The following is a 17,787-nucleotide window of genomic DNA, read 5'->3' as shown; positions in this document are numbered from 1 at the left end:
TGCCTTCTGCTTGAGGGAGGTAACTTTTTGCGTCTGGCTTCCAGAAATTGTGGATGGTCTCCTGTTGACAGATGGGCTGGAGAGAGTGAGATGTATGTGTTGGACTGGTGTTTAAATATGGTGTGGAGATGCCGGCGTTGGACTGGGGTAAACACAGTAAGAGTTTTAACAACACCAGGTTAAAGTGGACTTTGACCTGGTGTTGTTAAAACTCTTACTGTGTTTAAATATGGTGTCAGGACCTTTGAACCCACCAGCTGATAGCAGGCAGACAAATCATTTCCTGACCTGCCAGCTGATTGAGATACTCGCTCACATGAAATTAATTCGGCTCCAAGCATGGAATCGGGCAGAAGTTCATGCCATTCCCCCAAGCTGGAATGTTGCCACTGGAACCGCCCACCACCACACTTCGACAAAAAAACAAATGGAGAATTCAGCCCCAGGTAATCAAAGACATGACCACCAACGGTGGAGCAATTAAAATCAGGGATGCTAAAGACACCAGAATTAGAGGAGCTCAGATATCTCTGAGGGTTGTGGTACTGGAGGAGATTGTAGAGATAGTGAAGGACAAGATTGTGGAAGGATTTGAAAACAAAATGTTTTTTAAAAAATTGAGGCACTTCTTAATCAGGAGCCAATGAAGTCAGAGAGCACAGCAGTATAGTTGGAGGGGATTTGGTATGAGTTAAGACATAGACAGCAGAGTTTTGGATGACCTCGAGTTTACATTTTGGCATTGTGCCTGGGCTGGTAATAACCTAACTGGACACATTCAAACATAAAGTTTTGGAGAAGGTCAGCATGCATTTGGAAAGTGACAGCACATTTCAAGGGCGTTGGGAAGACTGCATTCTATTGTGTCACCAAAGGAGCACTTCATAATTGTATCCCAATTGCAATTTTTGTTGCAATTAAAAATTTGGGAATTTGGGTTTGAGTTGGATTTGGTCCTGGAGGTGTCTTCAACCATCACTCTCTACATTCATTGTGACTAATCCTGGCCAAGTGGGAAGCAGATAGACTCATCCTCAGCCCTTTCCCCTGGATTATGAGTCACACTGCCTTTTTCCTTGTGTCCTATACTTATTATAACTAATAAACAAAACTGTTTAAAGGGATGCTTAAAAAGCACATAGCAATGTCCTGGAGATGAATCTGTAAGGCAGTGCAATCCTGGATGAATTGGTCTCTCTTGGCGCAGGTTGACATTCTTCATGTTAGCGACAGGTGGCGCTGTCGGGCGGCGGTGACATCATCAAAATGCGCCGGTAACCGCTGGTTACAGTGGGGCTGCTGCTGTGATTGTGCAATGTTGCTGCGAGGTTGGCGCTGGGCCGGGGTGTGCCGGCTGAGTCTGGGTCCGGGCCGAGGAGCCGGCGGGGCATCAGCGGGGAAGTGAGTGAGCGAGAGCGGGGCCCAGTGACATAGCAGTGCCGGATAGGGGGCTTGGCCGCTCGGATAGTGGTGCCTGAATGCGCTCCACTCTCCTCAGTGCGGGGCAGGTTCAGCACAGTTCCGGGGCAATGAGCTTTAGAGGTGTCTGATTGATAAAGCAGCCTGTTTTAGAAGGGTCAGTTTGTACAGGATACTTCAGTGTGATGGGAAATTGGAGTCAGCTTGGGTTTTGTGAAAGGGAAATCATGTTTAACCAATTAGTTGGAATATTTGAAGAAGTCACTTGTGCTGTGGATAAAGGGGAACCAGTGGATGTACTGCATCTGGATTTCCAGAAGGCATTTGATAAGGTGCCACTTCAAAGGCTATTGTGGAAAATGGTGTAAGGGATAATATATTGGTTTGGGTAAAAGATTTGCTAGCCAACTGGAAACAAGGGCAGCCATAAATAGATCTTTTACTGGTTGGCAAGATGTAACAAGTGGTGTGCCGCAGCGATCAGTGCTGGGGCTCAACTTTTTATAATTTATATAAATGACTTGGATGAAGGGATTGAGGTATGGTTGCTAAATTTACTGACGACGCAAAGCTAGGAAAGTAAGTTGTGAAGAGGACATAAGAGGTCGGGATAGGTTAAGTGAGTGGGCAAAGATCTGGCAAATGGAGAACAATGTCCGAAAATGTAACATTATCAATTTTGGCAAGAATATGAAAGAAGCCTAGTTAAGTGGCGAGAGATTGCAGAGTTGTGAGATGCAGAAGGGTTTAGTCGTCCTAGTGCATTAATCACAAAAGGTTAGCATGCTGGTGCAGCTAGCAATTAGGAAAGCAAATAGAATATTATCATTTATTGCAAGGAGAATTGAACACAGAGGTAGGGAAGTTATGTTTTAGTTATACAGGGCATTGGTAAGATGACATCCGGGAAACTGTGTGCAGTATTGGTCTCCTTTTTTAAGGGAGGATGTAAATGCATTGGAAGCAGATCAGAGAAGGTTTACTAGATTAATACCTGGAATGGATAGCTTGTCTTATGAGGAAAGGTTGAGCAGGCTAGGCTTGTATCAGCTGAAGTTTAGAAGAGTAAGAGATGACTTGACCGAAACGTATAAGATCCTGAGGGGTCTTGACAGGGTGGATGTGGAAAGGATGTTCTTCCTTGTGGGAGAATCTAGAACTAGGGGTCACTGTTTAAAAATATGAGTTCGTCCATTTAAGATCATGATGAGGATAATTTTTTTTCTCTGATGGTCATGAGTTTTTGGAGCTCACTTGCTGAAAAGGCAGTGGAAACAGCCTCTGAATATTTTAAAGGCAGGTGTAGGTAGATTCTTGATAAACAAGGGGGTGAAAGGTTATTAGGGTAGGCAGGAATGTGGAGTTGAGATTACAATCAGATCAGCCATGATCTCATTGAATGGCAGAATAGGCACAGGGATTGAGTGGCCTACTCCTGCTCATAGTTTGTCTCCAGGGGAATGGTCAGTGGGATGGATTTTAGGATCAGTTTGCACAAGATTGGTCAGTTGGATGCATTTAGAGGGTCCATTTGTAGGGATTGGTCATTTGGATAGATTTGGAGGGTCAGTTTGCAGGAAATTGGTCCGTGGGATGGGTTTGGAGGGTCTGTTTGTAGAATTGTAATGCATTAGACTTAAAATCTATACCCTATACCCATTTTGTACTGAGCATTCTGTTTTTTAGCTGGTTTGTTCAATACCAGACGTTTTTATGCCTGACATTTCCGGATCATTAATTTTGCAAACAGTTGCTACAGGACCATCCCTGTGCTTCACACTGACCACTCGGCAACAATGAAGCATTGGTAGCAACCTATGTTCTCATTCCTTTCCTCATTGTTTTGCAAGCTCATTACCATTTAGTTGTGGACTACACACATGCTTAGGATGGGAGCCCTAATGTGTCAGCAATGACTTCTTTTCCCCAGCGTCGCAGCACTGCTGGACTGGTATCTGATATTCTTGGATTGCACTAGTGACCACCTAACTGGGAGCTGGAGTTTATTTTTCTGTAACCTAGAACTAGTCATTCGATATCTGTGGCAGTCCAATTTCATTCTGTCATTCCCATTAATGATGAGAGATTTTCTGTGAGTTAACTGGCGAGTCATTCTTTTGCTTCCTTTAGACCAGTGGACCTGGCCTATGATGTAATGGATGGCAAAAATACAGAGACTCCCCTGGTCTTCCTCCATGGTCTCTTTGGCAGTAAATCAAACTTTTATTCGATAGCCAAGGCATTGTCTCAACGGACAGGCAGGATGGTGAGTTATAGGAGAATTGTGAGATTCAGCTACTTTCTTTCCCAAAGCTCCATATTTGAATGCCACCCTTGCTTCTTATTGCTTTAACAACCTCTTTCATGCAGTAAATGTCTGAATAATGCAGAGTCCGTGAATGTGTGAACAAATCCCAGTGCAATCGTTCAGTATGCTTTGTGAAAAGTGTAAAGCTAGATATTCAATCTATTTTAGTAGAATTTTGACTGTGTTCTCTTGTCTAAGTAGGTGGTGACAGTGGATAACCGGAACCATGGTGATAGCGGACACAGTCCAGTGATGACCTATGAAGCAATGAGCTTTGATATTCAGAACTTGATGGACAAGTTACAGCTACCAAAGTGTATTCTGATTGGGCACAGCTTGGGTGGCAAGATTGCTATGACGACGGCACTGCTACGAGTATGTTTGATTGGCAGCAGGGAATATGTCAAGTGAGCTGGTTACGATTAACTTTGGAATAGTGACGATCCTAGTTTGTGTGGAGTTTACACATTCCTGTATGGAGCTTTCACCTTCTCCCTGGGTGTTCCGGTTTCCTCCCACGGTCCAAAGATGTGCGGGTTAGGTTGATTGGCCGTGGCAAATTACCCCTTAGTGGCAGGGGGATTAGCAGGCTAAATAGGGCCTGGGTGGAATTGTTGTTGGTGCAAGTTTGATGGGCCAAATGGCCTCCTTCTGTACTGTAGGGATTCTAGTTTGCCCAACAGCCTGGTGCATGAAGTACTACCCTGTGCAACACTAAGCCACACTATAGTTCCCATGTTTTGATCTCTGATTTGTGCTGATTTTGTTTATCTGAGATGAATCACTATTTGGGGGCTTAGGTGAGTGCTTTACAGGGAGGATGATGGGAAAGATCAGCTAAGGTTCCTAATCATTATAGGTGTGGATGTCAGCTGAAATTAGTGCAATCTTCACCATGTAGACAGGTTATTTGCCCATGGGCATCATAGTCAAACATGTTCCCATCCATGTTTTTTGTTTACTTATCAGTGTCACAAGTAGGCTTACACTAACATTGCAATGAAGTTACTGTGAAACTCCCCTAGTTGCCACGCTCCGGCGCCCATTCGGGTTCACTGAGGGAGAATTTACCATGGTCAATGCACCTATGTCCATGTTCTATCATATTTACATACTCATTTTTATGGCAACGAATATTGATGAACAGTCAGGAGGTGGAACAATTACTTATTTTTCTTCTCCCAACCCAAGGGCGCTGATGCCAATTTTATCAGTCCTTTTGTTGCTCTCATTACAAAATGGACATTCAACTTCAGGACTATTTGGTCTATCTAGCTCAGTGCCACATTAGGCAGTGTATTTACCCATCGAAACATTAAAGGCAAAAGTTTTAAACTTGCTTTATAAAGTGCAGTAATCTTTATCTTTTGATGACAGCCACTGAATGGTGATAATGTTCTGTTGCCTCTGCTTAGCCAGAACTGATAGAAAAGCTCGTTGTGGTGGATGTCACTCCCAGTCAGACCAGCTCGCATACACCTTTCCCAAAATTCATCACTGCCATGAGGGCAGTAACCGTGGATAGTGACTTGTCGAGGTCTGCTGCACGAAACCAAGTTGAACAACAACTCCTACCATACATTGAGGTAAAAGTCTCAATCATATCTGTGTTGGTTTATACAAGCAATATTTGAATGTGAACAACAGAAGAAGGTGGAAGAAAGATGCTCCACAAGCAGAGCAAGGCAGCCATTGTATCTTCTGAACAATTCAGTTCTCTGCTTGGCATGTTGACGCAGAGCTGTCTGCCCTCCTGGGTCTGCGGTAAGTTTTTCTCAAGCTACTGTATCCTCTGGGCATAAATTGGGTTAGTCTCACATCAGTAAGTCTTCTTGGGCCTGGGTGAGTTATTCTTCCCATGATTCTTCCCCTGAGCTTGTGTGCAATTATTCTCTCCTTGTCATATCCCTCTAGAGCATGTGCAGGTTATTCTTGCATTTCTCTGTTTCCCCTGGATCTGTGCCGGTTATTCTTCCAATGCTTTGTCCCTAATATTTAGGATATTGCTTCTCTTATCTCCAACATCTATCATGATGCTCAGTGATTGTCAGGATAAGATTCCATGGGGAGTGTTCTAACTGTTCTTTCCATGTGAGCCCAGGGAGTGACTGTTGACAAGCTAGTTAGAATTTGTAAGTCTTGTATCAGATCTTGCTGTGAATGTCCTGCATAGATGCATAGGATGCCCTAGGCATACTGCCTGGGCTTGTGCATGATGGGTCACTGTGTGGGCAGTGTTTGTAGGATGCCCCCCAGCAGAGCAGTTGTACCTCAATGAATTCCGCTCCATGAACTGTGTCTCAAAGAAAGTCATTGTTTTCAGGAGAGATGGGGAAAAAGAAATTCCACTACCCGAATGGCTGATGGTCAATGATTTTAGTCCAATAGGGAGAGATGGCCTTGGTTCTAAAGATCAAAATGTCGAATCAGTTTGGGTAAAGCTAAGAAATAGTAAACGTAAGAAGTCACTTGGAGTAGTTTATAGTTTGCCCAACGGTAACCACACCGTACGATGGGGTATACAGGAAGAAATAGGACTTATGAGAAAAGTACTATAATAATCATTAATCAACTAATAGATGAGATGAATCAGATTGGCAAAGGAATGAGATCATACAGCGTTTTCAGGACAGTTTCTTAGAGCAGTACATTCCAGAGCCAAATAGAGAGCAGGCTGTTCCAGATCTAGTCATGCGCAATGCGACAGGATTATTTGCTGCAACTGTCCACGGTACTGGTGAGACCACATCTGGAGTACTGTGACTAGTTCTTATTATTTTATTTGAGGCAGCTTTGAGAAGGTCCACTAAGATGATCCCTGTTATGCAGGCGTTGTCTTATGGGGAAAGGTTAAACAGGTTGGGACTTTGCTCAGGAGTTTAGAAGAATGAGAAGTGATCTCCTTGAAACATAGGATTCTTAAGGGGCTTGACAGCGTAAATGCTGAGTGAATGTTTCCCCTCAAGGGAGAGTCTAGGACAAGAGGGCATAGTCTCAAAATAAAAGGGGCCAATTTAAGACTAAGATGAGGAGGAATTTCTTCTCTGAGGGTTGTGAGTCTTTGGAATGCCTTGCCACGGAGAGCTGTGGGGGCAGAGTCATTGTGTATATTTAAGGCTGAGATAGATTTTTGTTCAGTAAGGGAATCAAAGGTTACTGGGAAGTGCAGAAAAGTTGATGTGAGAGGTGTTGGATCAGCCATGATCATATTGAATACCGGGGCAAACAGCCTACTCCTGTTTCTATTTCTTATGGTCTTAATTGCTGACATAATAATGATTACCCAGGTATCAGTGATCACAGCATGATTGAATTTTGCATTTGGTTTGAGGGAAAGAAGAACAAAACAATACAGCACAGGAACAGGCCCTTCGGCCCTCCAAGCCTGCGCCGCTCATGTGCCCAACTAGACCATTCGTTTGCATCCCTCTATTCCCAGTCTGTTCATGTGGCTATCTAGATAAGTCTTAAACGATCCCAGCGTGTCCGCCTCACTCACCTTGCTTGGCAGTGCATTCCAGGCCCCCACCACCCTCTGTGTAAAGTACGTCCCCCTGACATCTGTGTTGAACCTTGCCCCCCCTCACCTTGAACCCATGACCCCTTGTGTTCGTCACCTCCGACTTGGGAAAAAGCTTCCCACTGTTCACTCTATCTATGCCCTTCATAATTTTATACACCTCTATTAGGTCGCCCCTCATCCTCCGTCTTTCCAGGGAGAACAACCCCAGTTTACCCAATCTCTCTTCATAGCTAAGACCCTCTATACCAGGCAACATCCTGGTAAACCTTTTCTGTACTCTTTCCAAAGCCTCCACGTCCTTCTGGTAGTGTGGCGACCAGAACTGGACGCAGTATTCCAAATATGGCCTAACCAACATTCTATACAGCTGCAATATCATATGCCAACTTTTATATTCTATGCCCCATCCAATAAAGGCAAGCATGCCATATGCCTTCTTGACCACCCTCTCCACCTGTGCTGCCACCTTTAAGGATCTGTGGACTTGTACACCCAGGTCCCTCTGTGTGTCTATACTCCTGATGGTTCTGCCATTTATTGTATAGCTCCCCCTTACATTAGATCTACCAAAATGCATCACTTCGCATTTATCTGGATTAAATTCCATCTGCCATTTCTCCGCCCAATGTTCCAGCCTATCTATATCCTGCTATATTCTCTGACAATGTTCATCACTATCCGCAACTCCAGCAATCTTTGTGTCGTCCGCAAACTTACTGATCACACCAGCTACATCTTCCTCCAAATCATTTATATATATCACAAACAGCAGAGGTCCCAGTACAGAGCCCTGCGGAACACCACTAGTCACAGACCTCCAACCGGAAAAAGACCCCTCCATTGTTGCCCTCTGTCTTCTATGGCTAAGCCAGTTCTCCACCCATCTAGCTAGCTCACCTTTTATCCCATGAGATTTAACCTTTTTGCACCAGCCTGCTATGAGGGACCTTGTCAAACGCTTTACTAAAATCCATATAAATGACATCCACGGCCCTTCCCTCGTCAATCATTTTTGTCACCTCCTCAAAAAACTCAACCAAATTTGTGAGGCCTGACCTCCCTCGTACAAAACCGTGCTGTCTATCGCTAATGAGATTATTCAGTTCTAAATGCGCATATATCTAAGAATCTTCTCCAACAATTTCCCTACAATAGACATCAAGCTCACTGGCCTATAATTATCCGGGTTATCCTTGCTACCCTTCTTAAATAACGGGACTACATTTACTATCCTCCAATCCTCTGGGACCTCACCTGTGTCCAGTGAAGAGACAAAGATTTCTGTTAGAGGCCCAGCAATTTCATCTCTTGCCTCCCTGAGGAGTCTAGGATAGATGCCATCCGGCCCTGGGGATTTGTCTGTCTTAATGTTTCCTAAAAAACCTAACACTTCCTCTCTTGTAATTGAGATTTTTTCTAACGGGTCAACACATCTCTCTGAGACACTACCAGTCAACATGTCCCCCTCCTTTGTGAATACTGATGCAAAGTATTCGTTTAGGATCTCTCCTACGTCCTTTGGTTCGAAGCATAATTCCCCTCCTTTGTCCCTGAGAGGTCCGATTCTTTCCCTAACAACCCTCTTGTTCCTAACATCTGTATAAAATGCCTTAGGATTCTCCTTAATCCTATCTGCCAAGGACATTTTGTGACCCTTTTTGGCCCTTCTAACTCCCTGTTTGAGTTCTTTTCTACTTTCTCTGTATTCCTCCAGTGCTCCATCTGTTTTTAGCTGCCTGGACCTCATGTATGCCTCTTTTTTCTTTTTGATTAGACCCACAATTTCACTGGTTATCCACGGCTCCCGAATCCTACCTTTCCTATCCTTCCTCTTTACAGGCACATGCCTGTCCTGCAGTCCTATCAACTGCTCCTTAGAGTGGATCTAAGACTAGTGTTTTAAATTTTGATGAGGGCAATTTTGAGGGTATGAAGACAGAGCTGGGTAATGTGAAATTAGATTAAGGGATAGCTCAGAGATACAGTGGCAAACATTTAAAGAGAAATAAGGGAATAAGCTGTTAATCAGACTTAGAATGTTTATAAACATTGCCCTTAGGAACAATGGGGGTATTTCAGATGCATTCAACCATGAAGGGAAAGATAAGTAAACTGAGTGGAGGCTGAGTAGAAAACAATTAAGCTGTCAATCAAAGCCTATTTCAAAAGACTGCATTATGCAGTTGAATGAAATCAAACCACTTTCAATGAAATAGAGAGCATTTCAAAGGATTTCAGCTTACTAGGAAGGCTCAGAGTCTTCATATAGAAGCTGAAAGAATAGAATGGGATTGAGTGAACAGCTGTGGAGAAGGGAACCCCCCCCCCCCTAGTGAATGTGACATCTCTCTATCAGAGGACTTCAAAGGGGTCTGTTCCCACCTGCAGCTTCTGATAGAAAGGGAAATCACTGATGCAGAATGGAGTGCTGCTGTGATTTGAAACCGTGCCAGGTTTGCAGGTGGCATGGAGATTAAAGTGACCAGGTAACTTCAAGGTTTTCACAGACGAGAGGCAGGAATGAAGATGTTGAGCTGCCTGAAATCACCAAGCTAGGGTTGATCTTCAGGTCTGCAAGGGCTAGAAGGAGCAGTCCAGGGTCCCCTATTCCAGAGGACAGTGCCAAGATCAACCCCTTGACCCAACCCACAGTACTCTTGGTAGACCCTTCTTCTGCAGTCTGGCAGCGGCAGAGGGACAAATGGCCAGTGGACTGACCTCTTTGAACCCCTCGAGCCCAAGGCACCAGGCCATCAGTGCCAGATGGCAGTGCACTATTGGCACTGCCAAGGCGCAGGAGCTGAAGTTGGGGGTTTAAGTGGGGTTCTGAAGGAGAAGGGGGTTGAGTGGGGGTCTGTGGGTTGTGGGGGGCCAGGCAGGTTCTGATTGAGTTACCCTCATGCCTGAGTTTTTCCAGAACTTGCTGTTTTTATTTTGGAATCCACAGTCTTTTGTTTTTGTTTTAGTCTAGGACTAGGGGACACAGTTCTAAAGCTAAGGGGTCTCCCATAATAGATGGAAATGAATGGCCTACTCGTGCTCCTAATTGGTATGTTTGCATGTTATTCCAGTTTGTGTCTGAATTCGTCATCAATTAAGCTTTGAATGGTAGTTATTCTGCCCTTGTTTTTAATATAAATTTAAGTATTGTTTAATGGTTCTTCGGCATTACGAGTGTTGGGAGTAAGTGTATGTCACCAGTAGGTTACCCTTTGTTAACATCACTCTTTTCCTTTACAGGATACCCGCATCAGGCAGTTTCTCTTGACGAATTTTGTGGAACGTGATGGCCAATACGTTTGGAGGGTTAACCTGGAGGCCGTTGCAAACCATATGGATTATATTATGACCTTCCCAAAATTCAACACTCCTTATACTGCCCCCACTGTCTTTCTGGGTGGAGGCAACTCCCCTTACATCAGGTAAGAAATTCCATAACTTCACCTAATTTGCTCATGACCCACTATTCAACCTCATTTTGAGGGCACTGAACCCTGTACCTACTAGCCTTCGCTTGGCTGTATTGGGAAGTGATACTTGAATACAGGAACCTTGGGTCTGTTGAAATAGTGATACAGTCTTTGTATAGAACAGCACTCAATAAACTTCACTGCAGAAAAAAAGCATAGAACATTCCATAATTTGGGATTCTTTAAAATCACCAGTTCGGCATGTCATTTGAGCAATGCTACAAAATTTGGGTTTGAACTAGGTGTTCTCTCAGACTTATCACTAGCAGCTCCCACAAGTGGACCCACATCTCTTACAATCACAAGTCTTTTTTGTCTAATATCTAATTATGTAATAGCAAGACCCAGAGGCTGTAACGATAAGGCCTCCTTGTGTAGTGGATAGAATTTCTTTGTCCCTCTGGGCTTTTTGGAAGCGAGGCTGCTGAGTACTCAGTGAATGAGGTAAGGCCAATTATAAACCAGCAAACTGGTTTATTCTACACAAAATACATGAATGAACAATGAGCTTACTTTTCATAATATTAAAAATAATAAATGATAGAAACCTTCCCCTTGATATTGGCCTGCTTTTAAGATAGCATCACCAACTGCCACAGATTTAGAAAATTAAACTTTCCCCTTCCTAAATCACAGAAACTGTAGCAAGTTATAGTTGACCTCAGCTGGGCTAATGTTTGAGGGTGCTAAATCATCATAAAACAGGAATTAAACCTTCTCGCCTGTATTTCTTAGTGTTATGCAATAGCGTGGAGGTTGTGCTTCAGCTGGTATGTGGAGTGTGTACATCATCGTTAACATTTGCTGCTCTGGTAATTAATTGTTTTGTGTTCTTTTCAAAGCTCCAAAGATTATCCTGAGATCAAGCGGCTATTTCCCAATTCCGTTATCCAACATATTCCTGGAACTGGTCATTGGATCCATGCTGAGAAACCACATGACTTCATGAATGCCATCTGTGCATTTCTGGGAACCAGTTAGCAACCAGTGGTGGGCTAAATAGAAACCCCTGCAGAGAGGTTCACCACTCAGACTCTCAGATTTCTGTCAACTGCTTCTATGGTGTTTGACAAATTGTATGGTTCATTTTGTGAGGTGTACATTTGAGATCAGTTAACTGAGTGCAGATTCATGACTCAATGTCTATACTATATTTTAAATACAATTATAAGTAGTATGTTTGAAATTAAAGTGAGTATATTTTAGTTCCTGAATGCAGGAAGCAGTTAAGGACTGAGACCAGATGCAAGCGATTTTACATAAGTGCTATAAACACATTGGGGGGAAATGAATTTACATAGCGCCGCTTCTAGTTAGGTATTGATGAAGAATGCTGTGAGAGCGGCACAGGTAGCCTGCCGCCAGGGAATTGGTGCAAGTGCGTAGCAGTGCTGCCCAAACAAATTCCCCACTGAGTTTGAAACTGGGATGTGTTGGATAAGCGTATCCTGCAAACAGAGCAAAGCCTTGCTTACTGCAGTTTACTGTCTGCCATCTGCTGCTGTTCTCATTTTCCTGCTTGCTAAAAGATAATTTGCAAAATTCAATCATAGACTGTATGAAAGCCCATGGCTTTAATTTGTACAAGCTCAGTCATTAATGCACTGACCATGGAATTCACTGGAATTCAGTAATTTGTTTCTTAATAAATTTGCAGTAATTACGATAACAACTTGTATTTAAGTGTCTCAAGGCACTTCACAGTAGTGTTATCAAACAAAATTTGATACAGAACTAGGTGGGATATTATGGCAGATCACCAAAAGCTTGGACAAAGAGGTGGGTTTTAAGAACCATCAAAAGGAAGAAAGAGAGCTGGAGAGGTTTACGGAGGGAATTCGGATCTTGCAGCTGAAGGCACAGCCACCAAAGGTGCAACAATTAAATTTGGGGATGCTCAGGAGGCCAGAATTGTAGGATTGAAGACATCTCAGAGGATTGTGCAGCATGATGAGGTTATGGAGGTAGGGAAGGGCAAGGCCAAGGTGGGATATGAAATCCAGGATAAGAATTTTAAAATCAAATTGTTGCTCCACTGGATGCCAATATAGGTCAGCACAGGGTGAATGGGACGGTGCAAATTAGGACATAGGCAGTAGAGTTTTGGATTACCTCAAGTTTACAGAGAGTAGAAAGTGGGAGGCTGTCCAGGGTGTATTGAAATATTCAAACCTAGATGAAAAGGCATGAATGAGAATTGAGGAAGCAGATGAGTTGAGAAAGAGGCAAAACGGAACAATGTCATGGAGAAGGCAGTCTTGATATGATGTGGAGTTGCCATGGTTGGACTGGGGTAGGCATAGTAAGTAGGCTCACAACACCAGGTTAAAGTTCAACAAGTTTATTTGGTAGCACGAGCTTTCAGAACGTTGCTCCTTTATCAGATGAATGCAGGGTTTGTTTCAATTACAAGATAATGGTTGGAATGCAAATCTTAACAGTAATCAAGTCTTTACAGGTGTGGCAGAAGTGTTCCCTTCCTGTCGGAGGATACTTCAGCAGTCAAGGGCATTTGAGTAAGCATTCTCCAAGGTGGCCTTCAAGACGCAGGACAACGGAGAATCCCCGAGCAGAAACTGATAGCCAAGTTCCGCACACATGAGGATGGCCTCAACCGGATCTTGGGTTCATGTCACACAATCTGTAACCCCCATGACTTGCCTGGGCTTGCAAAATCTCACTAACAGTCCTGGCTTGAGACAATTCACACCTCTTATCTGCACCTGTAAAGACTTGATTACCTGTTAAGACTCGCATTCCAACCATTATCTTGTAATTGAGTTTGTGTCTATATATGCCCTGTCTGTGAAACAAATCCTGCATTCACCTGATGAAGGAGCAGCGCTCCAAAAGCTCGTGCCACCAAATAAACCTGTTGGACTTTAACCTGGTGTTGTGAGACTGCTACTGTAGTCTTGATAATATAGATATGTAGTTGGAAGCTGATATCAGTGTTAAGTCTGATACCAAGGTTGCAAACTGTCTGCTTCTGCCTCAGACAGTTGCCAGGCAGAGGGATGGAGTCGGTCAGGGAACAGTGTTTGTAGAGACACTGAAAGGCCATGGCTTCAATTTTCCCAATATTTAATTTAAGGACATTTCTGCACAGGACTGGATATCAACAGTCTGACAACAGTGAGGCAGTCACAAGGTGATGTTGTGATACAGCTGGGTTACACTAGATTACACTGTAATCATTAATGGATCAACTTAAACATAGACCCATATCAACAATGCCACATTCTCAACCATTATCCCCATCAAAAATCCATTCATGGCAAGGGGATATTAGGCAGGGATTTATGGAGTTGGGGTGGAAACTAAAGGCCAAGACTGACAGAGTGGTTATCTCTGGACTCTTGCCTGTACCACGGGATAGTTTAGAGAGGAATAGGGAGAGGGAAGGTTTGAATTCATGGCTGAGGGGATGGTGCAGGAGGGAGGGGTTCAGGTACTTAAGCAATTGGGGCTCGTACTGGGGAAGGTGTGACCTCTATGAGAAGGATGGTCTACACCTTAATCAGAAGGGGACCAATATCCTGGGGGGTAAATTTGCTAAGGCCATGCAGGGAGGTTTAAACTGATTCGGGGGGGGGGAGGGATCCTGAGTAGTGGGGCTGAAAGTGAGGGATGCATGGATGGGGACTGCAATGCACGGCATTGCAGAGGTGGGGTGGAGCAGGGTTTGAAATGTGTATACTTCAATGCCAGGAGTATTCGCAATAAAGTGGGTGAACTTGCAGCGTGGATCAGTACCTGGGACTTCGATGTTGTGGCTATTTCAGAGACATGGATAGAGCAGGGGCAGGAATGGATGCTGCAGGTCCCGGGGTTCAAATGTTTTAGTCGAAGTAGGGAAGGAGGTAGAAGAGGGGGAGGGGTAGCATTATTGGTCAGAGATTGTATCACAGTGTCAGAGAGGAGGTTTGATGAGGACTTATCTGTTGAGGTAGTATGGGCGGAGATTAGAAATAGGAGAGGAGAGGTCACCCTGTTGGGAGTCTTTTATAGACCTCCTAAAAGTTCTAGAGAGGTTGAGGAAAGGATTGCGGAGTCAATCCTGCTTAGGAGTGAAAGTAATAGGGCAATTGTTATGGGGGATTTTAACTTGACTAATATTGACTGGAATTGTTATAGCTCTAGCTCGTTAGAGGGGTCAGTTTTTGTTCAAAGCGTGCAGGAAGGTTTTTTGACTCAGTATGTAGACAGGCCAACTAGAGGTGAGGCTATATTGGATCTGGTGCTGGGAAATGAGCCAGACCAGGTGCTAGACTTGGAAGTTGGTGTGCATTTTGGTGATAGTGACCACAATTCGGTTACGTTCACCTTAGTGATGGAAAGGGATAGGCATGAACCTCGGGCCAGTGGTTTTAGCTGGGGGAAGGGTAATTATGAGGCTATTAGGAGAGAATTAGGAAACATAGGTTGGACTAGGAGATTACAGGGACTGGGAACGTCCGACATGTGGAGTTTTTTCAAGGAGCAGCTACTGCGAGTCTGTGATAGGTATGTCCCTGTCAGGCAAGGAGGAATTGGTAGGGCTAGGGAACCGTGGTGCACCAAAAAAGTTTCTTTGTTGGTTAAAAAGAAAAAGGAGGCTTATGTTCGGATGAGACGTGAGCACTCGGGTAGTGCACTAGAAAGCTTTAGATTGGCTAAGAGGGAGTTGAAGAGCGAGCTTAGAAGGGCTAAAAGGGGACATGAGAAGACTTTGGCGGATAGGGTTAAAGAGAATCCTAAGGCGTTCTATAGGTATGTCAAGAACAGAAGGTTGGTTAGGGCAAGTTTAGGGCCAGTTATAGATGGCAGAGGGAAGTTATGTGTGGAACCGGAGGAGATTGGTGAAGCATTGAACCAATATTTCTCTTCGGTGTTCACGCAAGGGGACATGAATATAGCTGAGGAGGACACTGGGTTGCAAGGGAGTAGAATAGACAGTATTACAGTTGATAAGGAGGATGTGCAGGATATTCTGGAGGGTCTGAAAATAGATAAATCCCCTGGTCCGGATGGGATTTATCCAAGGATTCTCTGGGAGGCAAGAGAAGTGATTGCAGCGCCTCTGGCTCTGATCTTCAGGTCGTCGTTGGCCTCTGGTATAGTACCAGAAGATTGGAGGTTAGCGAATGTTGTCCCATTGTTTAAGAAGGGGAACAGAGACTTCCCCGGGAATTATAGACCGGTGAGTCTCACTTCTGTTGTCGGCAAGATGTTGGAAAAAATTATAAGGGATAGGATTTATAGTTATTTGGAGAGTAATGAATTGATAGGTGATAGTCAGCATGGTTTTGTGGCAGGTAGGTCGTGCCTTACTAACCTTATTGAGTTTTTTGAGAAAGTGACCAAGGAGGTGGATGGGGGCAAGGCAGTGGACGTGGTATATATGGATTTTAGTAAGGCGTTTGATAAGGTTCACCATGGTAGGCTTCTGCAGAAAATGCAGATGTATGGGATTGGGGGTGATCTAGGAAATTGGATCAGGAATTGGCTAGCGGATAGGAAACAGAGGGTGGTGGTTGATAGTAAATATTCATCATGGAGTGCGGTTACAAGTGGTGTACCTCAGGGATCTGTTTTGGGGCCACTGCTGTTTGTAATATTTATTAATGATCTGGATGAGGGTATAGTTGGGTGGATTAGCAAATTTGCTGATGACACCAAAGTCGGTGGTGTGGTAGACAGTGAGGAAGGGTGTCGTAGTCTGCAGGAAGACTTAGACAGGTTGCAAAGTTGGGCCGAGAGGTGGCGGATGGAGTTTAATGCGGAGAAGTGTGAGGTAATTCACTTTGGTAGGAATAACAGTTGTGTTGAGTATAGGGCTAACGGGAGGACTTTGAATAGTGTGGAGGAGCAGAGGGATCTAGGTGTATGTGTGCATAGATCCCTGAAAGTTGGGAATCAAGTAGATAAGGTTGTTAAGAAGGCATATGGTGTCTTGGCGTTTATTGGTAGGGGGATTGAATTTAGGAGTCGTAGCGTTATGTTGCAACTGTACACAACTCTGGTGCGGCCGCACTTGGGAGTACTGTGTGCAGTTCTGGTCCCCACATTACAGGAAGGATGTGGAGGCTTTGGAGAGGGTGCAGAGGAGGTTTACCAGGATGTTGCCTGGTATGGAGGGGAGATCCTATGAGGAGAGGCTGAGGGATTTGGGATTGTTTTCGCTGGAAAGGCGGCGGCTAAGAGGGGATCTTATTGAAACATATAAGATGATTAGAGGTTTAGATAGGGTGGATAGTGATAGCCTTTTTCCTCTGATGGAGAAATCCAGCACGAGGGGGCATGGCTTTAAATTGAGGGGGGGTAGTTATAGAACCGATGTCAGGGGTAGGTTCTTTACCCAGAGGGTGGTGAGGGATTGGAATGCCCTGCCAGCATCAGTAGTAAATGCGCCTAGTTTGGGGGCGTTTAAGAGATCCGTAGATAGGTTCATGGACGAAAAGAAATTGGTTTAGGTTGGAGGGTCACAGTTTTTTTTTTAACTGGTCGGTGCAACATCGTGGGCCGAAGGGCCTGTTCTGCGCTGTAATGTTCTATGTTCTATGTTCTATAAACATCAATCCTAAATTAGTTAAAGCTGCACATCTAATAAGCACCAACATGAGAGGTTCAGGGCTGGGATTTCTCAAAGTGTTAATGTGGCTTGTGGTATTGCTAAACCTCAGGGTTTTAGGGAAAGGATATACTTTTCACTTTTTGTATTCTGTCAGCAACAGAATTGCTGTCGTTGGTGCATGTTCATTGGATAACTGAACGAAGGAATATAAGCCCAGCAGTTTTTCCACGCATAGCATTGCTACAGTGCAGCACAGCAGGAGCGTTCGATTCAATCAACATGAGTTTTTTTTGTAAAATAGTCTTTATTGGTGAGCTCTACAATGAGAACCAAACATCGACAATTGACCACCAGAGGCTATGGTAGCCTAGTGATGGCAACCTACATGATACCATGGAATAAATCTTATAATTTGCAATGCCACAAAATGACCATAAAAGCTGCTTGATTGTCGTAAGAACTTAACTGATTCATTGACTCCAGTGCCACACTATGGTTGCCTCATAATGCC

General features: G+C 44.1%; 1 protein-coding gene across 2 annotated transcripts; it reads left to right on the top strand.

Moving 5' to 3' along the window:
- The first annotated feature begins 1,289 nt into the window (after nt 1-1,289).
- abhd11 (abhydrolase domain containing 11) lies at nt 1,290-12,518 on the top strand. Of its 2 annotated transcripts, none has more exons than XM_078225031.1 (6): nt 1,290-1,401; nt 3,550-3,685; nt 3,929-4,102; nt 5,143-5,313; nt 10,491-10,672; nt 11,563-12,518. In XM_078225031.1, the coding sequence occupies exons 1-6, from the start codon at nt 1,316-1,318 to the stop codon at nt 11,699-11,701; spliced, it is 888 nt and encodes a 295-aa protein (XP_078081157.1). In that variant the 5' UTR covers nt 1,290-1,315; the 3' UTR covers nt 11,702-12,518. The 2 variants fall into 2 exon arrangements, with proteins under 2 accessions (XP_078081157.1, XP_078081159.1); XM_078225033.1 differs by having other exon boundaries at nt 1,393-1,576; nt 11,563-12,387.
- Nucleotides 12,519-17,787: the final 5,269 nt, after the last annotated feature.

This window comes from Mustelus asterias, chromosome 12, assembly GCF_964213995.1.
Source record: "Mustelus asterias chromosome 12, sMusAst1.hap1.1, whole genome shotgun sequence".
NCBI classification, from domain to species: domain Eukaryota; kingdom Metazoa; phylum Chordata; class Chondrichthyes; order Carcharhiniformes; family Triakidae; genus Mustelus; species Mustelus asterias.
This window is presented reverse-complemented; position numbering and strand designations above follow the sequence as displayed.